Source organism: Petaurus breviceps, unplaced genomic scaffold (genome assembly GCF_028583685.1).
Source record: "Petaurus breviceps papuanus isolate PSGF00001 unplaced genomic scaffold, PetGlider_PUasm1.0 90145, whole genome shotgun sequence".
In the NCBI taxonomy this organism is placed as follows: Eukaryota; Metazoa; Chordata; class Mammalia; order Diprotodontia; family Petauridae; genus Petaurus; species Petaurus breviceps.
In genome coordinates this window covers 1,392,788-1,415,225 of record NW_027187185.1, presented here as the reverse complement: position 1 = coordinate 1,415,225, position 22,438 = coordinate 1,392,788, and the positions used below count along the sequence as shown (strand labels likewise).

General features: G+C 35.0%; 1 protein-coding gene across 3 annotated transcripts in view; it reads left to right on the top strand.

Moving 5' to 3' along the window:
- Positions 1 to 1,568: 1,568 nt before the first annotated feature.
- The window catches only part of LOC138176726 (low-density lipoprotein receptor-related protein 1B-like), a 91,945-nt gene continuing 71,075 nt past the window's right edge, over positions 1,569 to 22,438 (top strand). For all 3 annotated transcript variants that reach the window (XM_069107551.1, XM_069107549.1, XM_069107548.1), the window contains exon 1: positions 1,569 to 1,725. In XM_069107551.1, the coding sequence (XP_068963652.1) occupies positions 1,617 to 1,725 (109 nt within the window). In that variant the 5' untranslated portion in view covers positions 1,569 to 1,616. The remainder of the gene's footprint in view (positions 1,726 to 22,438) is intronic.

The window sequence follows — 22,438 nt, the reverse complement described above, 5'->3', positions numbered from 1 at the left end:
GCAGAGGAATTACTTTGAAAACTGTCAAATATATTATACATATTCAGTGTAATTATGAGTTCTGTGTGGCAGAAAAAAGAAGAGGAAATAAGAACTATATATATATACATATATATGTATGTATGTATATACATATGTATGTGTATATATATATATGATTTCCCAGAATCACTATTGTGAACTGTTTTAATTATACTTTTAAAAATGTATTTGTATTATTATAATGGATTGTTATATTCACCTGTGTTCAAAATAAACTACCATAAATAGATTAGTAAATCATAACTTATTGGAAAATGCATTTAGGCAGAGCTTATTTATTAACTGGCTACATTTGTAAGCTCACACCATGTAGAGGATATAGCAACAGGAACTGGGAGATACCAGAACACTGAAACATATGGTCTAGACCTTCTGGAGTTTACAGTCTGAAGAGGATATAATACTATTCCCAATAAGTGAACATAGCAATAACTATAGGGAAAAAACAATAAATGGGCAAATATAGGGAGAGCATAGGGCCTAGAATTCCATGAAGTGTGATTTTATATTCTGTTGTTTGTACTATGGGACAGTGGATTGAGCACTGGGCTTGGAATGAGGAAGGCTTATCTCCCTGAGTTCAAATTTGACCTCAGACACTTAGTAGCTGTTTAACCCTGGGAAAGTCTCTTAACCCTGTTTGCTTCAGTTTCCTCATCTGTGAAATGAGTTGGAGAAGGAAATAGCAAACTACTCCAATATCTTTCTTTGCCAAGAAAACCCCAAATGGGGTCATGGAGAGTCATATACAACTGAAAAAAAGAACAACAATTTGTGCAATAAAGTTGTTTCTTCTTACTAGAGGTGTTTGAGAAGAGAATAAAGGATCACTTGCTGGAAGGGTAAGAAAGGGTATTCTTGGACAGATATGAGTTATATTTAAATGACCTCTGATGGTTATTTCAACTCTGAGTTTCTGTGAAACATAGCACAGAAAATGTTATAGTAAAAGGGACTTAAGAGATTGTCATTTCAAAAGTGAAGTGATTGAGGTCCTATTAAGTGCCTATCATGTGGAATACACTTTAAGTATAAAATTAAAGATGACAGAGGTCTCAGTCTCAGGAAGTTTATATTCTAAAGGATAAAGTATTCAGTCATTTTTTGCAGTCCTATTTGACTCTTTGTGAACACATTTGGGATTTTCTTCACCAAGATACTGGTGTGCTTTGCCATTTCCTCCTCCCACTCATTTTACAGATGAGAAAATTGAGGTAAACAGGGTTAAAGTGACTTGCCCCAAATCACACAGCTAGTAAGTATTTGAGATCAGATTTGAACTCAACAAGATGAGCCTTCCTGACTTCTGGCTATTTAGCTGCCTCAAAATTACATAAATAACTATTATTCAAGGGAAATTAAAATAAGTGCAAAAGATACATGGCCCAGGGAGGTTTAGTGATTTGTCCAAAGTCACACAGATTAGAGAGCTGGGATTAAAATTCAACTTTTCCATCACACCATGTTGACTCGATCAAATTATTTTCTTTTTCTTCTGCCTCTTTTGTCCCTTACCAACAGGAAGACCAACCTGTAGCTGTGCTCTGGGTTTTACTGGACCAAACTGCAATCAGATGGTCTGTGAGAAGTTTTGTCAAAATGGAGGGTCTTGCAGTGTTACTGTGGGGAACCAACCCTACTGCCAGTGCATGCCTGAATACACCGGAGACAGATGCCAGTACTGTAAGTGGAGGCTGTGTTCATCAAGACATTCTGCAGCCTGGTTTGATTTTGATGTTTAATTAGATGGAATCTGTGACTGCATTTCAGTCTTTTCCTTAATTTCTGTTTTCATCTCTTCTCTTATTCATTTATGGCTTGTGTATGTGACCTTGAGCAGGGCACTTTAATTGCTGGCTCATTTTTTCCCCCTGAAAATGAAGAATGATACTACCAGCCACCCTTACTTAAGTGTTCTATGGACAGCTCAGTTATTAGTTAAATGCATATAAAACATATGAAAAGTTTTATGTAAGCAACTTGCAACATCCATAAATATTTTAATCATAACTAATATTTGATCTTATGCCTTCCTCATCTTTTCCAAAATGTTAGGTCAAGGTAATTTTTTTAAGGTAGAAAGACACAATATATTGCTTTCAAAAATCATAGAATAAATTCAATACCAAAGTAAAATCACTTTTGTATTATCCTTCCTCCTCACATTTAATTTGTGAATATAATAGAAATTTGACTTTAAAGACTGTGCTGGGGCAGCCAGGTAGCACAGAGAGTAAGAGCACCTGCCCCAGAGTCGGGATGATCTGGGATCGAATCTAGGCTCAGACACTTAGCACCCACCCAGAAACACCTGGCCGTGTAACCTTGAGCAAGTTACTTAACCCTAATTGCTTAAAAAAAAAAAAAAAAGACTGTGCCTTCAGTCTCATTTCAGTGACAGTATATCTGCATGTATTGTGTGTGCTAGAAATAAGCCAGAGGGTAGAATTATGCATGACAATCACTGTAGTCTATGACTGTTCTTGGAAAGGACAGATCTGGTTGATGTATGTTTCACTTTGAGATTCACTGAGGCAGGGAGGACCTAATGTTTTATAAATGGCTACATAGTTATTTCATTATCACCATTAGGAGCCATAGCACTTACCATTTTTACTGCAGAGCACTTTATTAAAATTAACCAATTAATCCTGAGACATAGGTTAAGTAACTTGCCCAAAGTCCAGAAGTCCCAATACCATAGGCAAAATTGGTCCTCAAGCATTGTTGATCAAAATGTCAGCAGACATCCTTGGAAGATGGTGAGGCAATAGTTTGCAAGGAAGCAATCCTCTAATATTACTGTGGACAGTTCATTGAAAATTATTAATCCAATAACTAACAAAACATAATAAGAAAAGGGATGTATCACTGTGCATATACAAATCTACTGACTAGAACTGAAGGAATGACAGAATGGTTCATTACAATGTCTAATTAAAGATCCATTAGTGGGAGGTAAAACATCAGTTCTTAGTTGTGCTGAGTAAAAACATTTCATAACTCTAATGACAAAGTAAAGTGCCGAGGTCTGAAATGCAAATTAATTTGAACAGCAGCAGCCCAGGGAGGTGAGACTGAGATAAATAATGGCAAAAATCAAATTAAGTTTTCTTTAAGGAAGTTGTGCAGGACCAAACACAGCTGTATTTCATGCTCTACTGGAGCAAGGATTCTTGGTGTAAATCAAAGAAATGAATAAGAACAGTTTTTTTGCATTTAAACTAAAGTATTAACTGAAGGGGAAAATACCAAAGGCTATTTATAATTTAATAGTGATCATATTAGGGCTAAAGGCCAATGTAGACAAACTGACTTTGTGTCTGAGAGACAAGTATCAAAATTAAGTGGCAACCTGTATGTCCTTTGGCTGATGTTTTCTGAGTCCTTTAGTAACCTGTACAGGAAATAATTATAATTTCAATTATGACTCCACTCATTAGAAACATCTGTGTCATGCCTTATTCCTTTTGGTTCAAATGGGCTCAGGTATTAAAATATATAGTTTAAGAATTGTGTTCATATATGATAATTCTTATTCATTACATTGAAAGCTACCAGATATTTTCCTGTGTCAATAATTAAATTCCATATATCTTAATAGAGAAGAGATCTGTTCTAAGTCAGGTCTAGAATGCCAAGCTAAAGGGTTTGAACTTTACAAAACCAGTAGTGGTGAAGCTCCTGAAGGTTTGTGAGCAGCAGAGTGATAGCATATTGAGAGACTTTTTCTTAGAGGATGACTTGGAAAGGAAAAAAGCAATTATCAGTTATTACCTAGAATCATTTATTGAATCTACCACTTGCCAGTACTGGGGATACACACACGCACACACGCACGCGCACACACCCTAATCTATAGTGTATGACATTTCCCCGAGGAAAGTAAATGGAGTGTATATAGAAAATAAATATAACAAGGTGCATTAGGAAAGGTGTATTAAAGGAGGTAACATCTGAACTGAGCCTGGAAGGGAGCTAGTAGTCATATTCAACAGCAAAAAGGAAGCATTCCAAGAATGGAGGAACAGTACACACAAAAGCATGAAGCTGAGCAGTGAAACATTATGAATAAGATCAATCTGACTGGACCCTAGAGGGCATAGATGGAAGTAATGTATAATCAGCTTGGAAAGACAGGCTAGAACCAATTTTTGTGAAGGACTTGAAATGCTACACAGAAGAGTCTGTATTTAGTACTTGAGGTTATAGGGAACCAATGGTGTTTCCTGAGTAGGGGAGTGACAATGGTCAGACCTGTGCTTTTAATAATATCAATTTGGGTGGAGCATGGTTTGGAGAGGAAGGAGACTTGAGAGTGTGAGATCCATTAGGAGGCTATTGAAAGGGTATAGGTAAGAAGTAAAGAAAGCCTGAAGTAGGGTGCTTGTGGCATGAGTAAGGAAAAGTGGATAGAGAGGATATATTGTAGAAGTAGAACCAATAAGACTTTGCAAGTAATTGGATGTCAAGAGTCAGTAAAAATGAAGAGATGAGAATAATCCCCAGGTTACGAACTTAGGTAAATGGAGGAATAAAGGTACATTCAACAACAAAAAAGAGAAAGTAAGAAAGTTTGCATATTGAAAAAGATAATGAGAGAGAAAATGTGTTTCATAGGTACTATGTGCCGGTTATTGTTTCTTTTCTGTCTTTATATCCCAGCATCTAGCACAATGGCCTTGATTGAATGAACAAATGATAAATACAATTAAAATATCTAGATACCACCTTGAGAAGGAAGTTATTACTTCATAGGCTTCTCTTACCTGCAGTTTACTGTTTAGGTGGTAGCTGCATCCATGTATTAAGGTCAAGTCTTTCACTTACTTCTATTCTTAGTTTTTTTCTTGAAATTTTCTTTAAAATTCTTTTAAAATGAATTAACTCAGGAGTATGTAATTAACTAATGGATTTTATTTAAAACCTGTCATTTACCTATCACTATGCTAGTACATGTTCAGTGAAAAGAATGATTGATGCATTTGGAGTCAAGAAAAATTGGGTGGGTTCAAACCTTCCATGTATTTCTGTTTTATTATTTTAAAAAACTGGTATATTGAAATAAATATGCTGTGTGGTCCCTTCCAGCCCTAAAGCAATGATTCTGTTATCCTGTATGTAAGTGAATCAGTCAATTAAAGAGGGATTTCTTAGTAATAACAACAATAATTAGCATTTATGTAGTTCTTTAAGGTTTGCAAATGCTTTACATGTTAACCCATCCAATTCTCACCACAACTTAATGAGAGGTAGGCTCTATTATACCCATTTTATAGAAGAGGAAACTAAGGTTGAGAGAGGTTGACTTGTCCAGTATCACACAACTGAGTAAATGTCTGAAGCAGTATTTGAACTCCGGTCGTCATGACTTCATGCCACCTAACCACCTAGTGCTTACAGCTAAGAACTCTATTAGTGCAAAAAAAAAAAAAAAAGAAGAATCACCTGAAATGATCACATGTATTCATATTAGCATTATCTTGAAAGTATAATTATTTAAGACATGGTTATTGGTTCCAATCCAATAGAAATATGAAATATAAATTCCAAAAATGCAACCACTTTCAAGGATTCATTACCCACACTAACTGAAACCTAGCTATACTATATGCCAGGCATTATGTTAAATGCTAATACAAACAGGAAAATGAGATGCTCATGCTATCGAGAAGTTTTCAATCTGACAGGAAGAGACAACTTGTATGTGTTTGTATGTGTGTGTGTGTGTGTGTGTGTGTGTGTGTAGAGTGGCCAGTAAAGGATGTTGACCTGGGAATTAAAAGAGGTGATGAGTTGAACATTAAGGAAGTTATTTAACAGATTCTCTTTCTAGAAATAGTAGTAGTATTTATTCAATTATAGTTCCCAAAGGAAGAGATAGAAAGCAGGAGGACAAAAAAATATGTGTGGCAGCAGTTGGGAAACATAGCCACCATCAAAGCCCATTATTGGGTCAGTTAGGCATAGTAAGTTCCTACCACTTAGGTAATGGTACAGAATTTCCTAAGTTTCTCCAGTGCATGTTTTCTGGAGGTCTGCTTGGATGATGCAGGACTGAGGCAAATGAAAGGGACCCTGGTGAAAATGAAAGAGAGACCCTGGTGAAAGATCACAATCAGTTCTGGGGTCAACTCTGTACGGTGATCCTCCTGAATCAGAATAGCCAAGATCATGGGTGGGAGTTTCCAAATCTCCTCCATTGAATGGGCTCTAAAGTTTGCTGGAGAATAAAATCACCTATTAGAAAGGAATTCAGGAATCATCTAGAATAACCAATATTTAAAAAAGAATCCTGTCTACAAATTACTGATGACTGGCATTTTACCCTTCACTGGAAAACCTCCAGTGACAGGGAAACAACCACCACTTACTGCTATTTCAAGTAGATTTTTATTGATAGCTTTTGTTATTATATCACCTTTGTTCTACCTTTGTCCTACTCTCTTCCCCTCCAAAAGAACCCTGCCTTATAGAAAAGACTTTTAAAAAAAAGAAAGAAAAGAAAGTAGGCGAACTCAGTATCTTGGAAAAAAAATCCAACATTATATTCTACCACTTCTGTCATTTATGCAACCTTGGGTAAATTATTCATCCTCTCTCATCCTTACTTGTGTCCTCTATAAAATAAGAGTGTTGGACTAGATTGCCTTTAAGTTCCCTTTCAGCTCTAAAGCCATGATTCTGTTACCCTATGAAGATAAATGTTATAGGAATTAAGAGAAGAAAAAATAGCATCATGGAACTGGACTTTGGAGTAGGGTATACCGAATTTGGATAATCAAAAGGACATAGCTTTAACCCTATTACAGACGCTATAACAATGCTATGTTACCACTACTGTTGAATTTTATTATGTATTTTTTTAAATTTTACTATATATATATTTTGTGATTCAATGATGTTCTACTGAATTTATTTATAATTTGTTATTATTATTTTAAAGCAATTGGGGCTAAGTAACTTGCTCAAGGTTACACGGCCAGGTGTTTCTGGGTGGGTGCTAAGTGTCTGAGCCCAGATTCGATCCCAGGTTATCCCGACTCTGGGGCAGGTGCTCTTACTCTCTGTGCTACCAGGCAGCCCCTGTAATTTATTATTAAATTTTATTATATTTGAACAATTATATAGACAGTTGCATTGATTTTGATCGCTACTCTTGTAGAGTCACAAATGAGAATTCTCTAAAACATCTAGAATATGCAGCTTACAGGAAAAGGAAGGTCCCAGTGAAGAAGTAGACAAGATTCAAAGTTACTAAGCCATTCCTTTCCACCCATTTCACTGTTTCTTGATTACTCAGCCCTCCCCCTTCTAGTCCTTTCCCTTTGCTTCCATTTGCCCTAATGACCACAGAAGATCATTGAGGCATCAGCGCCACTGTTTTGAGTCCTGTCTTCTTATTAAGTATTTAATGTGCCCTTTATCTGCACCTTTCTAATCTTTCTCAGTGAAATGTTCAACCTAGAAAGGAAAGGCATCAAATTTGAAATGTGTGAGACAACATAGATTCATTTTTGTCTAGTATGATTGGTGTTGAAAAAGCCTGGTTAACCAGTGGAAGGATGGCATAACCAAATAAATACATTCTTGATCTTCAATTTTTTTTTTTCATTCACATCAGTTGACTTAGAGGAAACTCAGGTTAGGAAAAAAAAAAACCTTGAGGATCAGTTATAAACAAGAAACTTTACCTATTGTGCTGTAAGAGCACAATTGTTTAAGGAAAGATTTTTGTTACAAAGGCTGGTTTTCCTCTGAATGCAATGTAAAGGACAAATAGGAGCGGGGGATACCAAATATATGCATACCCCTCAGAAAAGAATAACATTTTAAAAATAGATTCAATGGAAAAAATTGAAATAGATTTCCCTAAACAGATGGAAGAGATGTCATAAGTAAGATAAAATATGTACTGTGATGACTTGAAGAAACCTCTTACCACATACATGCTGTGAACAGAAGGCCAAGATTGGAATTCCTTATGAGGAACAAGTACATATGTGTGACAAGAACAGAAATGAACATTTTACATTCTGAAATGTTATTTATTTACTTACTATTCAAAAGTACTTCACCATTTTTATTTCTTTAAATTTTCTTCAAACAAGTAACAACACAATGTTTGTCAAGGCAAGTATGGATACTTTGAAGCAATACAGTAACTTTATGACTTGTGATTTGACTAAATATGGATTAAGAGAAAACACTTGAAGAATGTGTAATTACCATCACTGGCAACATAGCAGTAGCTTGTTTCTATACCAGCTGCACAAATCTTGAATTTGAGATGATTATAATCTCACAATATTTCAGATGCAAAATTTCACCTCCTAAATATGCCAATATTGGAGTGATATAATCATCTCCCACAGCTTGATAAAAATTAAAATGGCTTTGACAATAGAGACAATTATGTGTCCGTTTCCTAACCTACAGGGGGAAACAATAAGGAAAATGATATAAAAGAGAATGATAGCCCAAAGAAATGTAATACAATAATATTGACTATGGTATTTCAACTGTTCATTTAGGTAAAATAAAAAAAAAAAGTGGGTGTCTTAAATATGTTTTTTTACTTAAACTAAATGAATGTCCATTTGGTAACCTATAAAATAAATTCAATGCTTTGCACTAAAAGAAAAAAAAACCCTGCAGTAATTGTGATTCTGGCCCAATTGGTATTAAGCAAACTGCATGGATCCACAAATAATTATCTTCAAACACAATTGGGTCTTTGAAAACAATATAGTACATAAATCATGCACAGACAGACACACAGATTAAACAAAAATATTTACTTGAGGCTTACCCCAAACCAAACAAATTGTTTCTAGTTGAATGCTTCTGCAAATATCATTTTTTAAAGAATTAATTTAAATGTAAATTTAAGGTTACTTTTTAAACAGGGTGTTTCATATCAGATTTGGATGGTCTCCTGACATGTTTTGGAATAATGCCACAATTCAGGAAGCTTAAATGCTTTAAGGAGAATGAAACAAAATTAGACTCCTGTCTTTTCCAACCTTCATGTTTAACAAATGAGGTTTCCATCAATGAAAAGTGAATACTATTATTCTGTCTCCTGGGAAAGAAGTTCTTTGGATAATTAATATAATTGTAAATAGCTCTATTATGATTCTTCTCTATGACAAGAAGGATTATTGGTCAATAAGTACAGCATGAACTTCCAAAGCCAGGAGAAGCTTAAAACTGAATACAGGAAAGATCTGTGTTCTTTAAAAGATGCTTCTAAATGTAAGTGGTGGGGGGAGACATGAGGCCAAAGAAGAAAGGCAGGAACTTCAACTGTACCTATATCTATATAGCAAATCAAGTAACAACTACTTACAAAAATGAGTAAATCAGAAGATTTGCAACTCATTTGAAGTAGTGAATTCATTAATCTCTTCATCTGTTCTATGTTAGTCACAGAAAATACTTTGAATACTTGGTACAGGATTTGACTTAAATGATGAAATGAAAGAATCTAGATGCCATCCAATTTCTTAACAGAGAAATACTTAGACTAAAACAAAAGAAGGAAAATATATTTGAATATTAAAGATCAATTTTTAGCTTTTCTCAGCAACCTTTTCACTAGGTAAATGCTTATCTATATGAGAGAAGGTATATTTGGGCCCAGCCCAAATGAATGCTTAAGCAAATTTCCAGAGACCCCTTCATATCAACCAATAAATATCTTCATTGGTGAGACTACATAATTTCACAACTGAAGGGAACTTCTTGACTACCTACTAAAGCCTATTTGGGAACACTACAGTGACCCAGAAAATAATCATCCAGCATTCATTTGAACAGCGCCAGTGAGGAAGATTTCCTAATCCATTTTGGGAAGATTTCCTTACTTCAGGACTAAATTTGCCTGAGAAACTTTTATCCATTGCTTTTAGTTATGTCTTCTGGAGTCAAATAGAACAAATTGAATCCATCTTCTATGTAACAGCCTTCACAAATTTTAATCAGCTTCCATGTTCCTTTTTCTTCTTTTTTTCCAATCTTAATATTTCTTTAAATGATCCTCATGAAATGGACCTTTGGCAATCAAGCTTACCTCCTCTTGATGTTCCTTAGTTTATCCATATCTTTCCTAACATATGTTACTCAGAACTAAACACAATATTCCATCTGAGGTATCTTCAGGCCAGAAGACAGTGATGCTATCACTTCCTTATCCCTGCAAACTATTTTTCATAATGCAGCATGTAGCATACACCAATACCCTCCTGCCCCCAGATCTTTCTTTAGACAAACTGGTGCTTTAATGAAACCCTGATTTCATCAGTGTTGGTACTCCCACCACTGATGCAGGCCACAACCTCTCTATATCTTTTTATCTAGTACTATTGTTGTCCATATTTTTAAAAAGCCTTCATAGAGAAGTTGAACCGTATGGTAGAGGCATTCTTCTTGTTCTTTTAATCTCAAAAGTGCCATTGTACCCAATGTTCCATCTATGGGGCAACTAAATGGCTCAATGTGTAGAGTGCTGCACCTGGAATTAGGAAGACCTGAATTTAAATCTAGTTTCAGATACTTATCAGCTGTGTGATCCTGGGTAAGTCATTTAACCTATTTACCTCAGTTGCCTCATCTGTACAATAGGGATAATAATAGCACCTACCTCTCAAGGTTTTTATGAGGATCAGATGACATAATATTTGTAAATCTCTTTGCAAGATTTACAATGATATATAAATGCTAGCAATTGTTACTTTCTCATTTTCAGTACACCATCAGCCCACTTTCTTTTCCTTTCTTGATCTGACCAAGAATTACTCTTTACCTTTTCAGTTAATCCATTTATCTCTCAGATCAAATTGATAACATAAACTCCGGTAAACTAGGAGGGACTTAAGGCCCATCTAAACAATCCAAGATGACTCCTGGATAAACACCCTAAACCCACTCTTTAGGCATCTTGATATCAAGGGAATAAATAGAAGAGATAATCCCCTAAATTTATTTATCTCCCTATAGAACTAAGACAGAAGGTTATAGATCAAAGAACACTGAAGCAGTACCTATGTCATCAACATTCTTAATAACTACAGACATTTTAAAGTACCTACTTTGTGCAGAGTACTGCTGGGCATCAATTCTTTTTAAATAAGAATTTCATCTATGATACTTTGAGCCTTTAGTTTGATCAGAAAGCCAAAGAATAAAGATCCCTCTTTATATAACTTGAAACATAGAAGCAAGTATGACGTGAGTAACCCTTGGTATAGCAGCCCTAAAAATGAAGATTTTACTCCATACTTTTTCTTTAGAGAAACTGATAACCTCATTAAAACTAGTTTTCTTTTTTGAAGCAAAGTTTATGAAGCAAGATGCATAACAATATTATTGAAGAAAATAATTACGGCTAAATATTTTTAAAAGTAGTTTCCTGAACAAATTCAACCCTTCACTCATCTTAGCCTATATCTTTAAAAAAATATTCTAGGGGTGGCTAGGTGGCACAGTGAGTAGAGCGCCAGCCCTGGAGCCAGGAGGACCTGAGTTCCGATCCGGCCTCAGACACTTAACACAAAAACTAATCATGTGACCTTGGGCAAATTATTTAACCCCAGTTGCCCTCCAAAAAAAAGCAAAAAAAGAATCTATGCAAAAATTCAGGCATCTGCCCATATATTTTTCTATATAGTGCCTAATGTCTAGAATTAAGAAACTATATGTGTGTATGTATGTATGTGTGTGTGTATATATATATACACATATACATATATATGACTGGATTTATGAGTTTTCATCCAATTGCTTAATCTAAGTATATCATTAATTTCCCTGGAAAACTTTAGTAGCATTATACTTTTTATTGTCCAGATGTATCCAGGCAAGTGAACAAATGAATCACCTTGAATACAGGTTGTATAAGTTTCAGAAACTAATTATTTTTAAAAGTAATTTCAGAATAAATTATTTCAAAGATAAGTTACATTAATTCTATTCATGTTTCCTAATTATGTTGAAGGTTAATTACTATTAACTAGTGCTAGAGTTAAAGTCATTTTGTATAGTCTTAAAAAGTAATCAAGATAATATTCAAGGACAGAAAAAGTTTTATTATATATTAGTATTCTGTTTTCCCTTAGCATTCTAGACCCAAAAGAAATGAGTATCTGACTAGTCAGAAAAATCTTTGTCTATTTGCCACTCTATACTTTACCAGTTGATTTTCTCAAAATTTCAGTGAACTCAAAATAAATAATAATCTTTTCAACCTTGTATGCTATTTTTATTCTTCTTATTACCATCACTAGGCTAGGAATGATTCTTTTGATATTACATGCATTTGCCATCTTACTTTATCTCTGTCTTCCAAAGGAGCAAAACAGAAAGAAAAGAACAGAAAAAAGGTACATCCAAGAATATCAAAAAGCATTACTTCAGGATATTTTAGGTTTTTAAAAGTATATAATTGTGACTCATGGTATTTCAGGAGATTTCCTTTTCTCCATTGGTTTTATATATAGCAGCTACATAGGCATGATCAAAAGAAATATGCATAATTTCTTATATCTTTTCTGAATATGAACCCTTCTTTCTAGAAAGTCTTTACCTTGAATTTGCATTAATTCTTCCTTCTTTGACTTTTTCTCCCATACTACTCCAAACACCTTGAATGCCCTTCTCTTTGTTCTATCGCATCCTAAATATCTTTCAAGGTCCAGCTCAAATTCTTCCATGAAACCTGACATGCTTAAATGATTCCAAGTTTCTCTGGAGTAACCTTGAATTTGTAGTCTGTAACACATCATTTGAACTTAATCATGTGCTATCATTTCTAAGTCAAATTATTTCCTCTGGTTTTCTTGTCACTCCTGTTGATTTGTAAACTTTCTGAAGGTCATTATACTCCACAACCCCTGGCCCAAGTGTTTTGGCATATTGTAAGCACTCAGTCAATATTCAATTGAAATATGTCATATCAATTATTCAATCAAACAAATATTCATTTAGTGCTCGCTGTATATGTGGTGCTGTACTAAATAGTAGAAACACAAAGAAAGGCAAAAACAGTGTGCTCTCAAGGAACTTACATTATTGTATGGCAGACTTCTATGTAAATAAATTGATATATGCAAGATATATACAGAGTAGATGTGAGGTAATCTTACAAGTATTCTCTGTCAATCAACAAGCATTTGTTAAGCATCTACACTTATTAAGAACCTACCGCATAGGTACTCAATATTGGTAGAATATAAATGGAGTTGATGTCCAGAGAAGAAAAATAACATATATAAGGAGACAGAATGAGTGATGAAAGCAGATGAAGAATTTAATTAAAAATTCGCTACTTGTTGCAATTTTGCACCATTGTCTGTAGTACTCTTTCCATTTTTCCACTTAATGAAACTTCTCAGAGCCAGGAAAACAAAGTTTTATCCCAATAAATTGCATGCTCTCTGCTCTTATTTAATGTTCATTTTACCTTGTCTGATATGTCAGGTTTAGCTCTAGCCAACTGCTCAAGCTTCCCTCTTCTCACTGACAGGTATCTAGGGAAGCACCTGCGTCCCTGAAAACACAGATTTTTGTGAAGTCCCTTAGCTCATGAATCATTTCTCTAATCTTGTAGTGCTCAAGCTAACATAATTAAATTCAACAACAGACATGTATGAAATGCTTACTATGTTTAAGACACTACATGTACTAGACACTGGAGATAACACAAGCAAAAATCAAAAGATCCCCTGTCCTCTAGGAACTAATATTGTACTGGGGCTGGGATCTAGGTTCTGGAGATAAGATTTCCAAGGGCCTGTGAACCTTGATGGGAAAAAACATACATCTTTATTTCACTTACATTTGTCTAGTGACTGCATGCTTTATCTCTGGATGTCCCCCATGCCTGGAATGCTCTGACTCTCTTCATCTCCACCTCCCGGGTCCCTGTAGGAACTTTCACCTTCTACAAGTCTTTCCCAATGCCTCTTAATGGTAGTGCTTTCCCTTCATTGATTAGCTCCAACTATTCATATATGTGTGTGTGTGTGTCCACACACACATACACACATGCATATATAAAATATATACACACATACATATATAAAATGTATACACATGCTTGTATATATGTACACATATGTGTATATGTGTTATGTAATGATGCACAAACAAGATATACAGACAGATGTATCTATATAGCTTGTTTTTACATATATCTCTATATACAGACGGATAGATAGATAGATAGATAGATAGATAGATGATAGATAGATAGACAGACAGACAGATAGATAGATAGATAGATGATAGATAGACAGACAGACAGACAGATAGATAGACAGACAGATAGATGATAGATAGATAGACGATAGATAGATAGATAGACAGACAGACAGACAGACACAGACAGACAGACACAGACAGACAGACAGATGTTATTTGGCATCTGTGACACCATGGTTTTCCTTCTCTTTGTATCCCCAGGCTTGGTAAAGCGCCTGGCCCATAGTGAGCACGTAGGGAATGCTGTTGTCTAATGGACTGACCTCTAACTGAAATTTAGTGTTTTATTTCATTATGATCTCTTTTTAAAGTACAACAGCAGGTGAAATTTTATTTAAAAGTGTTTAACTCCTGCATCAGGCAAAAGTTTCATTTACTAAGAACAACCTTTAGAATTTTGACTTCCTCACATATCAAATTCTCCTATAGTCGGAAAATTATATATGCAATTTTGTTTCTGTGCACGTTAAAAACTTTGGTGTTTGAGTTTGATTTTCCTTAGAGTTATATTCTCATTTTGCATTTTTAAATATTTTTCCTTTTTTTTTCTTTTTTTAGGCAATCAGGGTTAAGTGACTTTCCCAGGGACACACAGTTAGAAAGTGTCTGAGACTGTATTTGAATTCAGATCATTCTGACTCCAGGTTTGGTGTTCTAATCACTGTGCCATCTAGCTGCCCCTGTTTTGCCTTTTTTAAAGTCATAAATGAGAAGATGTTGATTTTCTTAGTAAGAGCTATGTTTGTAAGAAGTTTCTCAACTATATCAGAGTTGTGCCCACATTTTTAAAGGATTTAACTTGCAGGTCTACATTCACATTTGTCCACTTTGTACTCTCTTTAAAGTACATTTGTTAAACTTTCTCTATTTAACATTTGCAATAAATTGAATTGTGAGAATTCTTTATGCTATGTAAAAGCAGCTGAGGCATTGTGAACGAATAAGAAAAATGTTTATATTCATAAAATTCCTTCTTGACTTTCATTCTCCCGCCTCCCCCCAACAAAAAAATTCTTCAAAGATAAGTAGTGATGAATTCTAAGAAAATTATCTGGCAATTACTTTTATATTCTTCAAAACAGAAAAATAACTATTTCCTAGTATGCTACAGGGAAATAAACTCATAGTTTTTCTTGGCAAAGGGATCTGCCTCTCAAGCGCTGCCATAACAATCAGTCTCCTAACAACAAGGATTAGTCACCAATTAAGGTTGAGATGGTTCTTGGTTCTGTGGAGTCTGGTTTTTGGACTCTCCATCAGTATCTGGGATTCTTTGATGATGATCTTACTTTATCTCAGATCTTCAGGCAGTAGGTGCAGCAACTTTAAGGTCTCTTAGTTTTCCCTTCGGACTCTTGAAGAGGATGACTTTAAGACTTCTCTCTATCATGGATGTCATGTTCCGTGCCCCTTACCCTGTTCTGTGGCCTTTTGTACTAATACATTTTTCATTAGAATGGAAATCTGGGGCTATCCTCTGAGCAATAGACCTCTGCACCAGCATCCAGGGAATAGACGTTATTTTAGTGTGGGAGCTCCCAGATGCACAGAGGTTGTTGTCAGTGATCCTAGGACTCCTCATCGAAATCCATTAGACACATTCATTCATTCAAAAGTATATTGTTTCTTAAAAACCAGCTCCAGGAATGTTCCATGCATGGTAGTGTTAAGGGCCCCTCTTCATCCTGGGATTTAAACTGTCAGGAAACTTAAGAGATGGTCTAGTCTAATTTCCTCTTTTTGTAGATGTAGAATAAAATGGAACCCAGTGGAGGGACATGACTAAGCTATATTTCCAGAAAATCTAATTCGAAAAGCGTTCCACAAATACTTATTAAGTGCTGGTTCTGTTCCCAGGTATAAAATGAAACAGCCTCACCCTCAAGAAGCTACATTCTACTGGTTAAATAATTATATTTCAAACCTTACAAAACAGTAAATCCTTTCTTTATTGATTAGAAACTTTGTTAGTTCATCACTATCACCTACATCCAGCCTGTTGAATTGCACACAGTTCTCACTTTAAAATACTTGTTGAATTAATTGTTCAATATCACACCAGTTACATATTAATAGTTCTCATGATAGCTAACCCATTTCCATTCTCATCACTGTCCCAAATTCTCATACAGGGGTTTCAGGACCACCATTGCAAAGTAGCTGCCAGGTATATTAGTAAGCATCTATTAAGGCTACTGCCTCTAAGTTTGAAGATATTTGATGACAGATTGACTCTTTGGCTAGTGGTTCACCATAGATGACTATTAACATTGGGAGTTTATTATTTTTTTTTTCTTTAATTGGGACTCTACTGAAAAGTGAATATCAGGAGAAGAACCAAATTTCTTGAAAGATAAATTATTTCTGCTTGATCTGAATATTTCATCATACAATCATAGATTTAAAGCCGAAAGGGACCTTACAATCCATCAAGTTTAACCTCCTGTTACAGTTGAGTAAATTGAGGTTTGAAATAAAGTGACTAGTGAGTCTACGAGATAGGATTTGAAATCAAGCTTTCCTAATTCCAAGTCTATAAAACCATGCTGCCTCTGCAAGATGGCTTGATAAAGAATCTATTGCTGTGAGTAGACATTGTTGTTTTAGAAATTAAAACACGAGTTTAGATTTAAAATATGATTTGCTATTTGACCTTAGCAAACCTCACTTAGTTAAAAGGATTTTGTTTAATTTCCTAAAAGTTATCCTTTTAAAATTATTCCAAGGTTAACAAGGATGGTTTACTATAATCCAATCTTGGAAATTTGACCTGATTGTTTTCTGGATGTAACTTAATGCTACCTTTAATCAATTGTGTTACCTTTTTCTGAATCAAAATTTTCTTCATTCCTTGCTTGTCATGAATCTTTTAATTGATCCACAATATTATTTCAAAGCCAAACCAAAAGTGAGTGAGACAAAATAATTACTTTGTGGATCTAAAATCTGCAAAGTGAGGTATGCCTTAGTGAGGCAACTAAGTATCATAGAATAATCTTCTACCCTACCAGTTCATTTTCCTATTTGAGCACTCCCAGTCTTTACTCAACTAAAATTATAACAAAGGATTAAAAAGAAGGGGGGGGGGAACAATTCATCAAAACCAATACAAATACCACAGCTGAGAATATATGTAATATCCCACACCCATTGGTTTTCACCTCTTCAATGAAAAGTAGAAGAATGGATTTTCTCAACTCTTGCTCAGGGTCCAGCTTGGTCATTAGAGTGTCCAATGCCTTTTTCATTGTGCTTTCTCTTCATATCATTGTAGTCAGTCATTTTTATTGTTTTTCTAATTCTCTTAGTTCACTCTACATCAGTTCCTCTGAATTCTTTGTACATGTTGTTTTTTCACTCTGAAACAATCTTCCATTATATTCGTTTGTGTTTAGGCGTTTCCCCCAATAAATGGGCATTTACTTTGAAATTCATTATTACCACAAAAAGTGTTGCTTTGAATATTTTGGTATATATAAGACAAAATATTTGTTGTTATAGCAAAAAGGATTATTAGTAAGAAAAATAGAGCATGCAAAAAATCTTTATAGAAATGTCTCACTGTTTTATGTGTAAATATATGTAATAGGAATATATAATATATATGTAGACGCACACATACTCACAGATAAACGTACTTTCCTATGATTTTTTTAATATGCCTTTAAAATTAGGAACATACTTACACTTTGTATGTCTAGTTCCTTAGGAGAAAAAAGTCAAGCTCCCATGCAAATTACTTTATTCATTTATGTTGCAGAAGATAGCCATACAATTATTCTCCAGTTACTTTCTAACTAATTACCATATGAATACACTATAATTATATAGTCATTTTTGTCCTTTAGATTACATGATTGTGTTTGGTGCTGCTATGTAGTTCTTAGTATAATTACTATGCAGAGGTTATAACAGTTTTTATATGGTGCATATAAAGTATTATTATATAATTTCATGGTAATTTCTACTTTCTTAGCACAGATTAATTACATTTCATTATTGCCCATTCTTATCTTATTCAGAATATTTCAATCTTTCTGTCATTCAGTGTCAGTTAGATACTTAGAACCAATAAGAGGGAAATGTAGAAGAAAAAATGCCTTACTTTATTAGGCTCAGTGTCTTTATGACTTTTCCAATTCTTGCTGAATACAGTATATAAAAGGAAAAGTAGGTAGGGCAGACATAGGTCTTGGGAGTAGGGATCATATATAGATAGCCTGAGGGCTGCACTGGTACCTACAGAATATATGAAGACCCCAAGAAAGGTCTCTAGCACTTTGGTAGCACCTCTGTAAAAGACCTTGCGGGGAGGAACATGAATAAGAAACAGGAAGGATGAGAAGGCATGGATGGGTTGTGATCTGCAGGAATCAATGGAATATCCACAAAAAGATCAAGTATACTTTGAACCATTAAAGTCTTGCCAGGTCTTGCCCGTTTTTTCTTCCACAACAGTCTATCTTAGATCAGATGTCTCCTGCCTTTAGTCTTGTCTCCTCAACTACTGGTTTATTAATGGAGGGAAATACCTTTATTCCAAGTTTGTCTCCTACAACATCTAGCAAAATGTTAAACAAATAGTAGGTTTCCATAAATATTTGTTGATTCATCTCTCCTTTTCTTCCCATGTTCCTAATCAGATTCCTTATTTGGGCCTGAATCATATGCCAGAATTCCCAGAAATTTGTCTTCCTCATGTCCATCTTCCCTAAAGTTAATGCATCTTGCTGCTGTTGATATTTTGTCCCCTAGAGGAGTTTTGTTATTCCTCTCCTAATATCATGTCAGCGTATTCCTAGTAAGTCCTTCACTAAACCTAAAATTTTCATTTTTTATTTTCCCCCAGTCTCTCTTGACTAATTTGAATCTTTGGTCTTATTAGTCTTCTGTCCCAGCCTAATTTGAATCTGCCTATTCTTCTTTTTTGTCCTATTGCCTTTCTCCTTAGGGATTTATCTCACACTTTCCTCTGTACCTAAAGCTAGCTTCCTCTCTGAACATATCACATAGTCTCTCCTTCCATGCTGACATATCTTATGGTGATTCTCACTCTTCTGTGAAGTTTTTCATGCTTGAAGGAAAATTATATGGGATTATTGCTACAGAGGAACATATACATATACATGGATGCAAGATGAAATATAATTCTTATTAAAATACAAAAAAATTAAGAATGAATAATCATTTGCTAAACACAATATCTATGTATTTTATGTATAAATACTCTTACGATGCATATCTGTGCTTCAAAGTCATTTAAAATTAGAGTTGAAAGGCACCAAAAATATAATTTAAGCTAATTACCTCATTTTTTAGGTAAGAAAACTCAGGACTAGGGACATGATTAGTCATCTAAAAGTTCTAAAAGGCAGGGGCCAATCCTTTGACTATAATTCAGTATGTAACACTAAAGCAGAAGAACCAGAACCCCACCCCTACCCACACCCCCATTTAGCAGTTATTTAATGAAGTAATAAGGTGAAATACATCTTTAGATTGCTATATACACATATATAAAATGTACACATACATATGTACTGATACTATTTGGGTCTATGCTGATTCCCTTTTACTTAAGAACCCTAAAAATCATTGAACACAGCTATCATATCCCCCATGAACCTTCTCTTCAACAGACTAAACAACTATAGTTTCTTGAACCAATGTATTATTAACTAACTATAGCCTATGAACTAAAAAGATGCATCATAAGATACAAATGAGTATATCCAGATATACACATAGATGATCATTCATTCATTTGTGTATTTATGCATTTTGACATGGAAATCTATGTTTGCTGGCCAGGACTTTGTGTACATGGAATCTTTTACAAAGAATTTTTTTTCAAAGAATATTTCACTTCATTTTTTATGCCAAAAAAAGCCTAAGGTAGGTATTGTTTAAGATGGACCAAATGTTCCCTTCCCCAGTCAGATACTCTATATCTAGTTTTTATTGCCTTTACATATATATGTATATATGTATGTATGTATATATACACACACACATATATATACATGTATATATGATAAATTCGGTAGAGAACCATCTTCCTGGCTTCTTGTTCTTTGATCTAATAAAGTAGTCTTGAAGCAAGATAATATTATCTTTTTTTCTTACATTTCCATGGACCTCTGAGGAGTCTTTGGCTTTTGGTTTATTTTCTGGCATCTTTGATTGTTGAGTCAAAAGTGACTTGTAGGGGCAGCTGGGTAGCTCAGTGAATAGAGCACTGGCCCTGGAGTCATGAGGGCCTGAGTTCAAATCTGGCCTCAAACACTTAACACTTACTAGCTGTGTGACCCTGGATAAGTCACTTAGCCCCAATTGCCCTGCCATCCCCCCTCCAAAAAAAAACAAAAACAACAACAAAAATGTGATTTGTGTCAGAGGTTCTCATATTCTCTATGAGAGTCCTATAAACATTTTAGGAAAACTTCACTCTATTGTACCACTGTCATCAACTCTCCTTTTAAGAATATAATAAAGAAAACTCAAAAAAAGGGTTTATTTAAAAGTTGAAGAAAACAAACATATCATAAGATATTGGAAAATATTACTACTCACCAATGTACGATATTTCTTTCCCAAAATTACTGTTTAGTCTCAATACCTTGAAATAACATTTAGCTCCCCTCCTCCAAGTTTCCAGGGAGCTATCTCATTGGTCTCTGGAAGCTTGTAAGACTGAGATTACTTAGGCTCTATCTATGAACTATCAATCAATAAATCATTAAATATTTATTGTATCCAATCTGTGTGAGGCACTGTGCTAAGTAATAGGGCTACAAACCAAAGACAGTTTCTGCCCTCATGTAGCTTGCAATCTAGTGGAAAAGCTTACAATCCACATAAGGAGAGGTCCTAGCAGGTATAGCTTGTTCTAGTTCTTCAGCAAAAAGCTCCACAAAATCTAAGAAGTGGTACCAAAAGTGCTTCCTGTCATCACTCTCCTATAGCTCACTGCAACTCTCCACAAGGAGCATAGGTTTCTAAACTCCATAGCACCAAGCACATTCCCAGAGGAAATATTTCTCTTGTGAGCCCCATGATAGAAGAACAGATTGAATACTAAAGTTTCCTTCTTTTGGAAAGAGTTATGATTCTCCCTACTTGTAACTCAAGTTTAGTATCGGATAAGAACCCCTTTATTTTTCAAAGTTGATCCTTTTTGTTATGGTGTTTCTTAACCGCTAACTTCACGGAAGATCACTCAAGAAGCAGAAAGCACTCTGTCTCACCCTTTGAGCAGGTTTCTGTTCCAGACATGACAACTCTAAATCCAATTTCCCTCTTTTTCCTCAGAAGGTGCCATCTCTTATAATTGAGCAGACCCCCCCTTCCCATAGTGACAACAGGATATTCACAGTGCCTGTGGCAGCTATAAATATGTTGGCATAATTCTGAATTGCAAAATATAACAAGACTCCACATGGAAGACAGAACAAAAACATTTATTCAGACACTAGGAAGTCAAATCCCAACACCAGAAAGCCAAAACCATCATAGCAACAAAGAAATCTATATACCATAACAATGCAGGGAAAACGCCATCCTTTAGGCTTCCCCCTGCTAGGATCTTCCCACAAACAAACACTCACAACTCCCTGCCTGCTTCCTCTCTCTCAGCTATCCAACTGCTCTGACCAACTTCCTGTGTGCTGTACTCTACCCTTCCTGCTCCACCCATTTGGCAAGCTTCTCCCACCACAGACTCATGTGACTCATGCAGGTCACATGGATATTAATGGACGGGAAAGATCTTCCCCTTAAGCAAAAATACATTAACAGTATACTCCCCCAGGTCTTTGACCAAACACCCCAATCTCTTCCCAGTTTCATCTCTAGTTCCCACAAACCACTGTTATTGTATGAAAAATAGGGGTACAAGGAGAGGGTAAATATTTTCCTAAATTTATAAAAGAGGAAGAAAATCTGTGAACTATGGTAGTGTGAGCTTGATTTTTAGTCCTTGTAAACTTCATAATGTATGAAGGGAGGATTAGTGAGATCTAAAAAAGGAAATGTTTATCACAATGAAAAAGCATGGTTTCATCAAGAACAAATCATACCATACTAACATTATTTCCTTTTCATGACAGGGTTACTAGACTGGGTAGATCAAGGA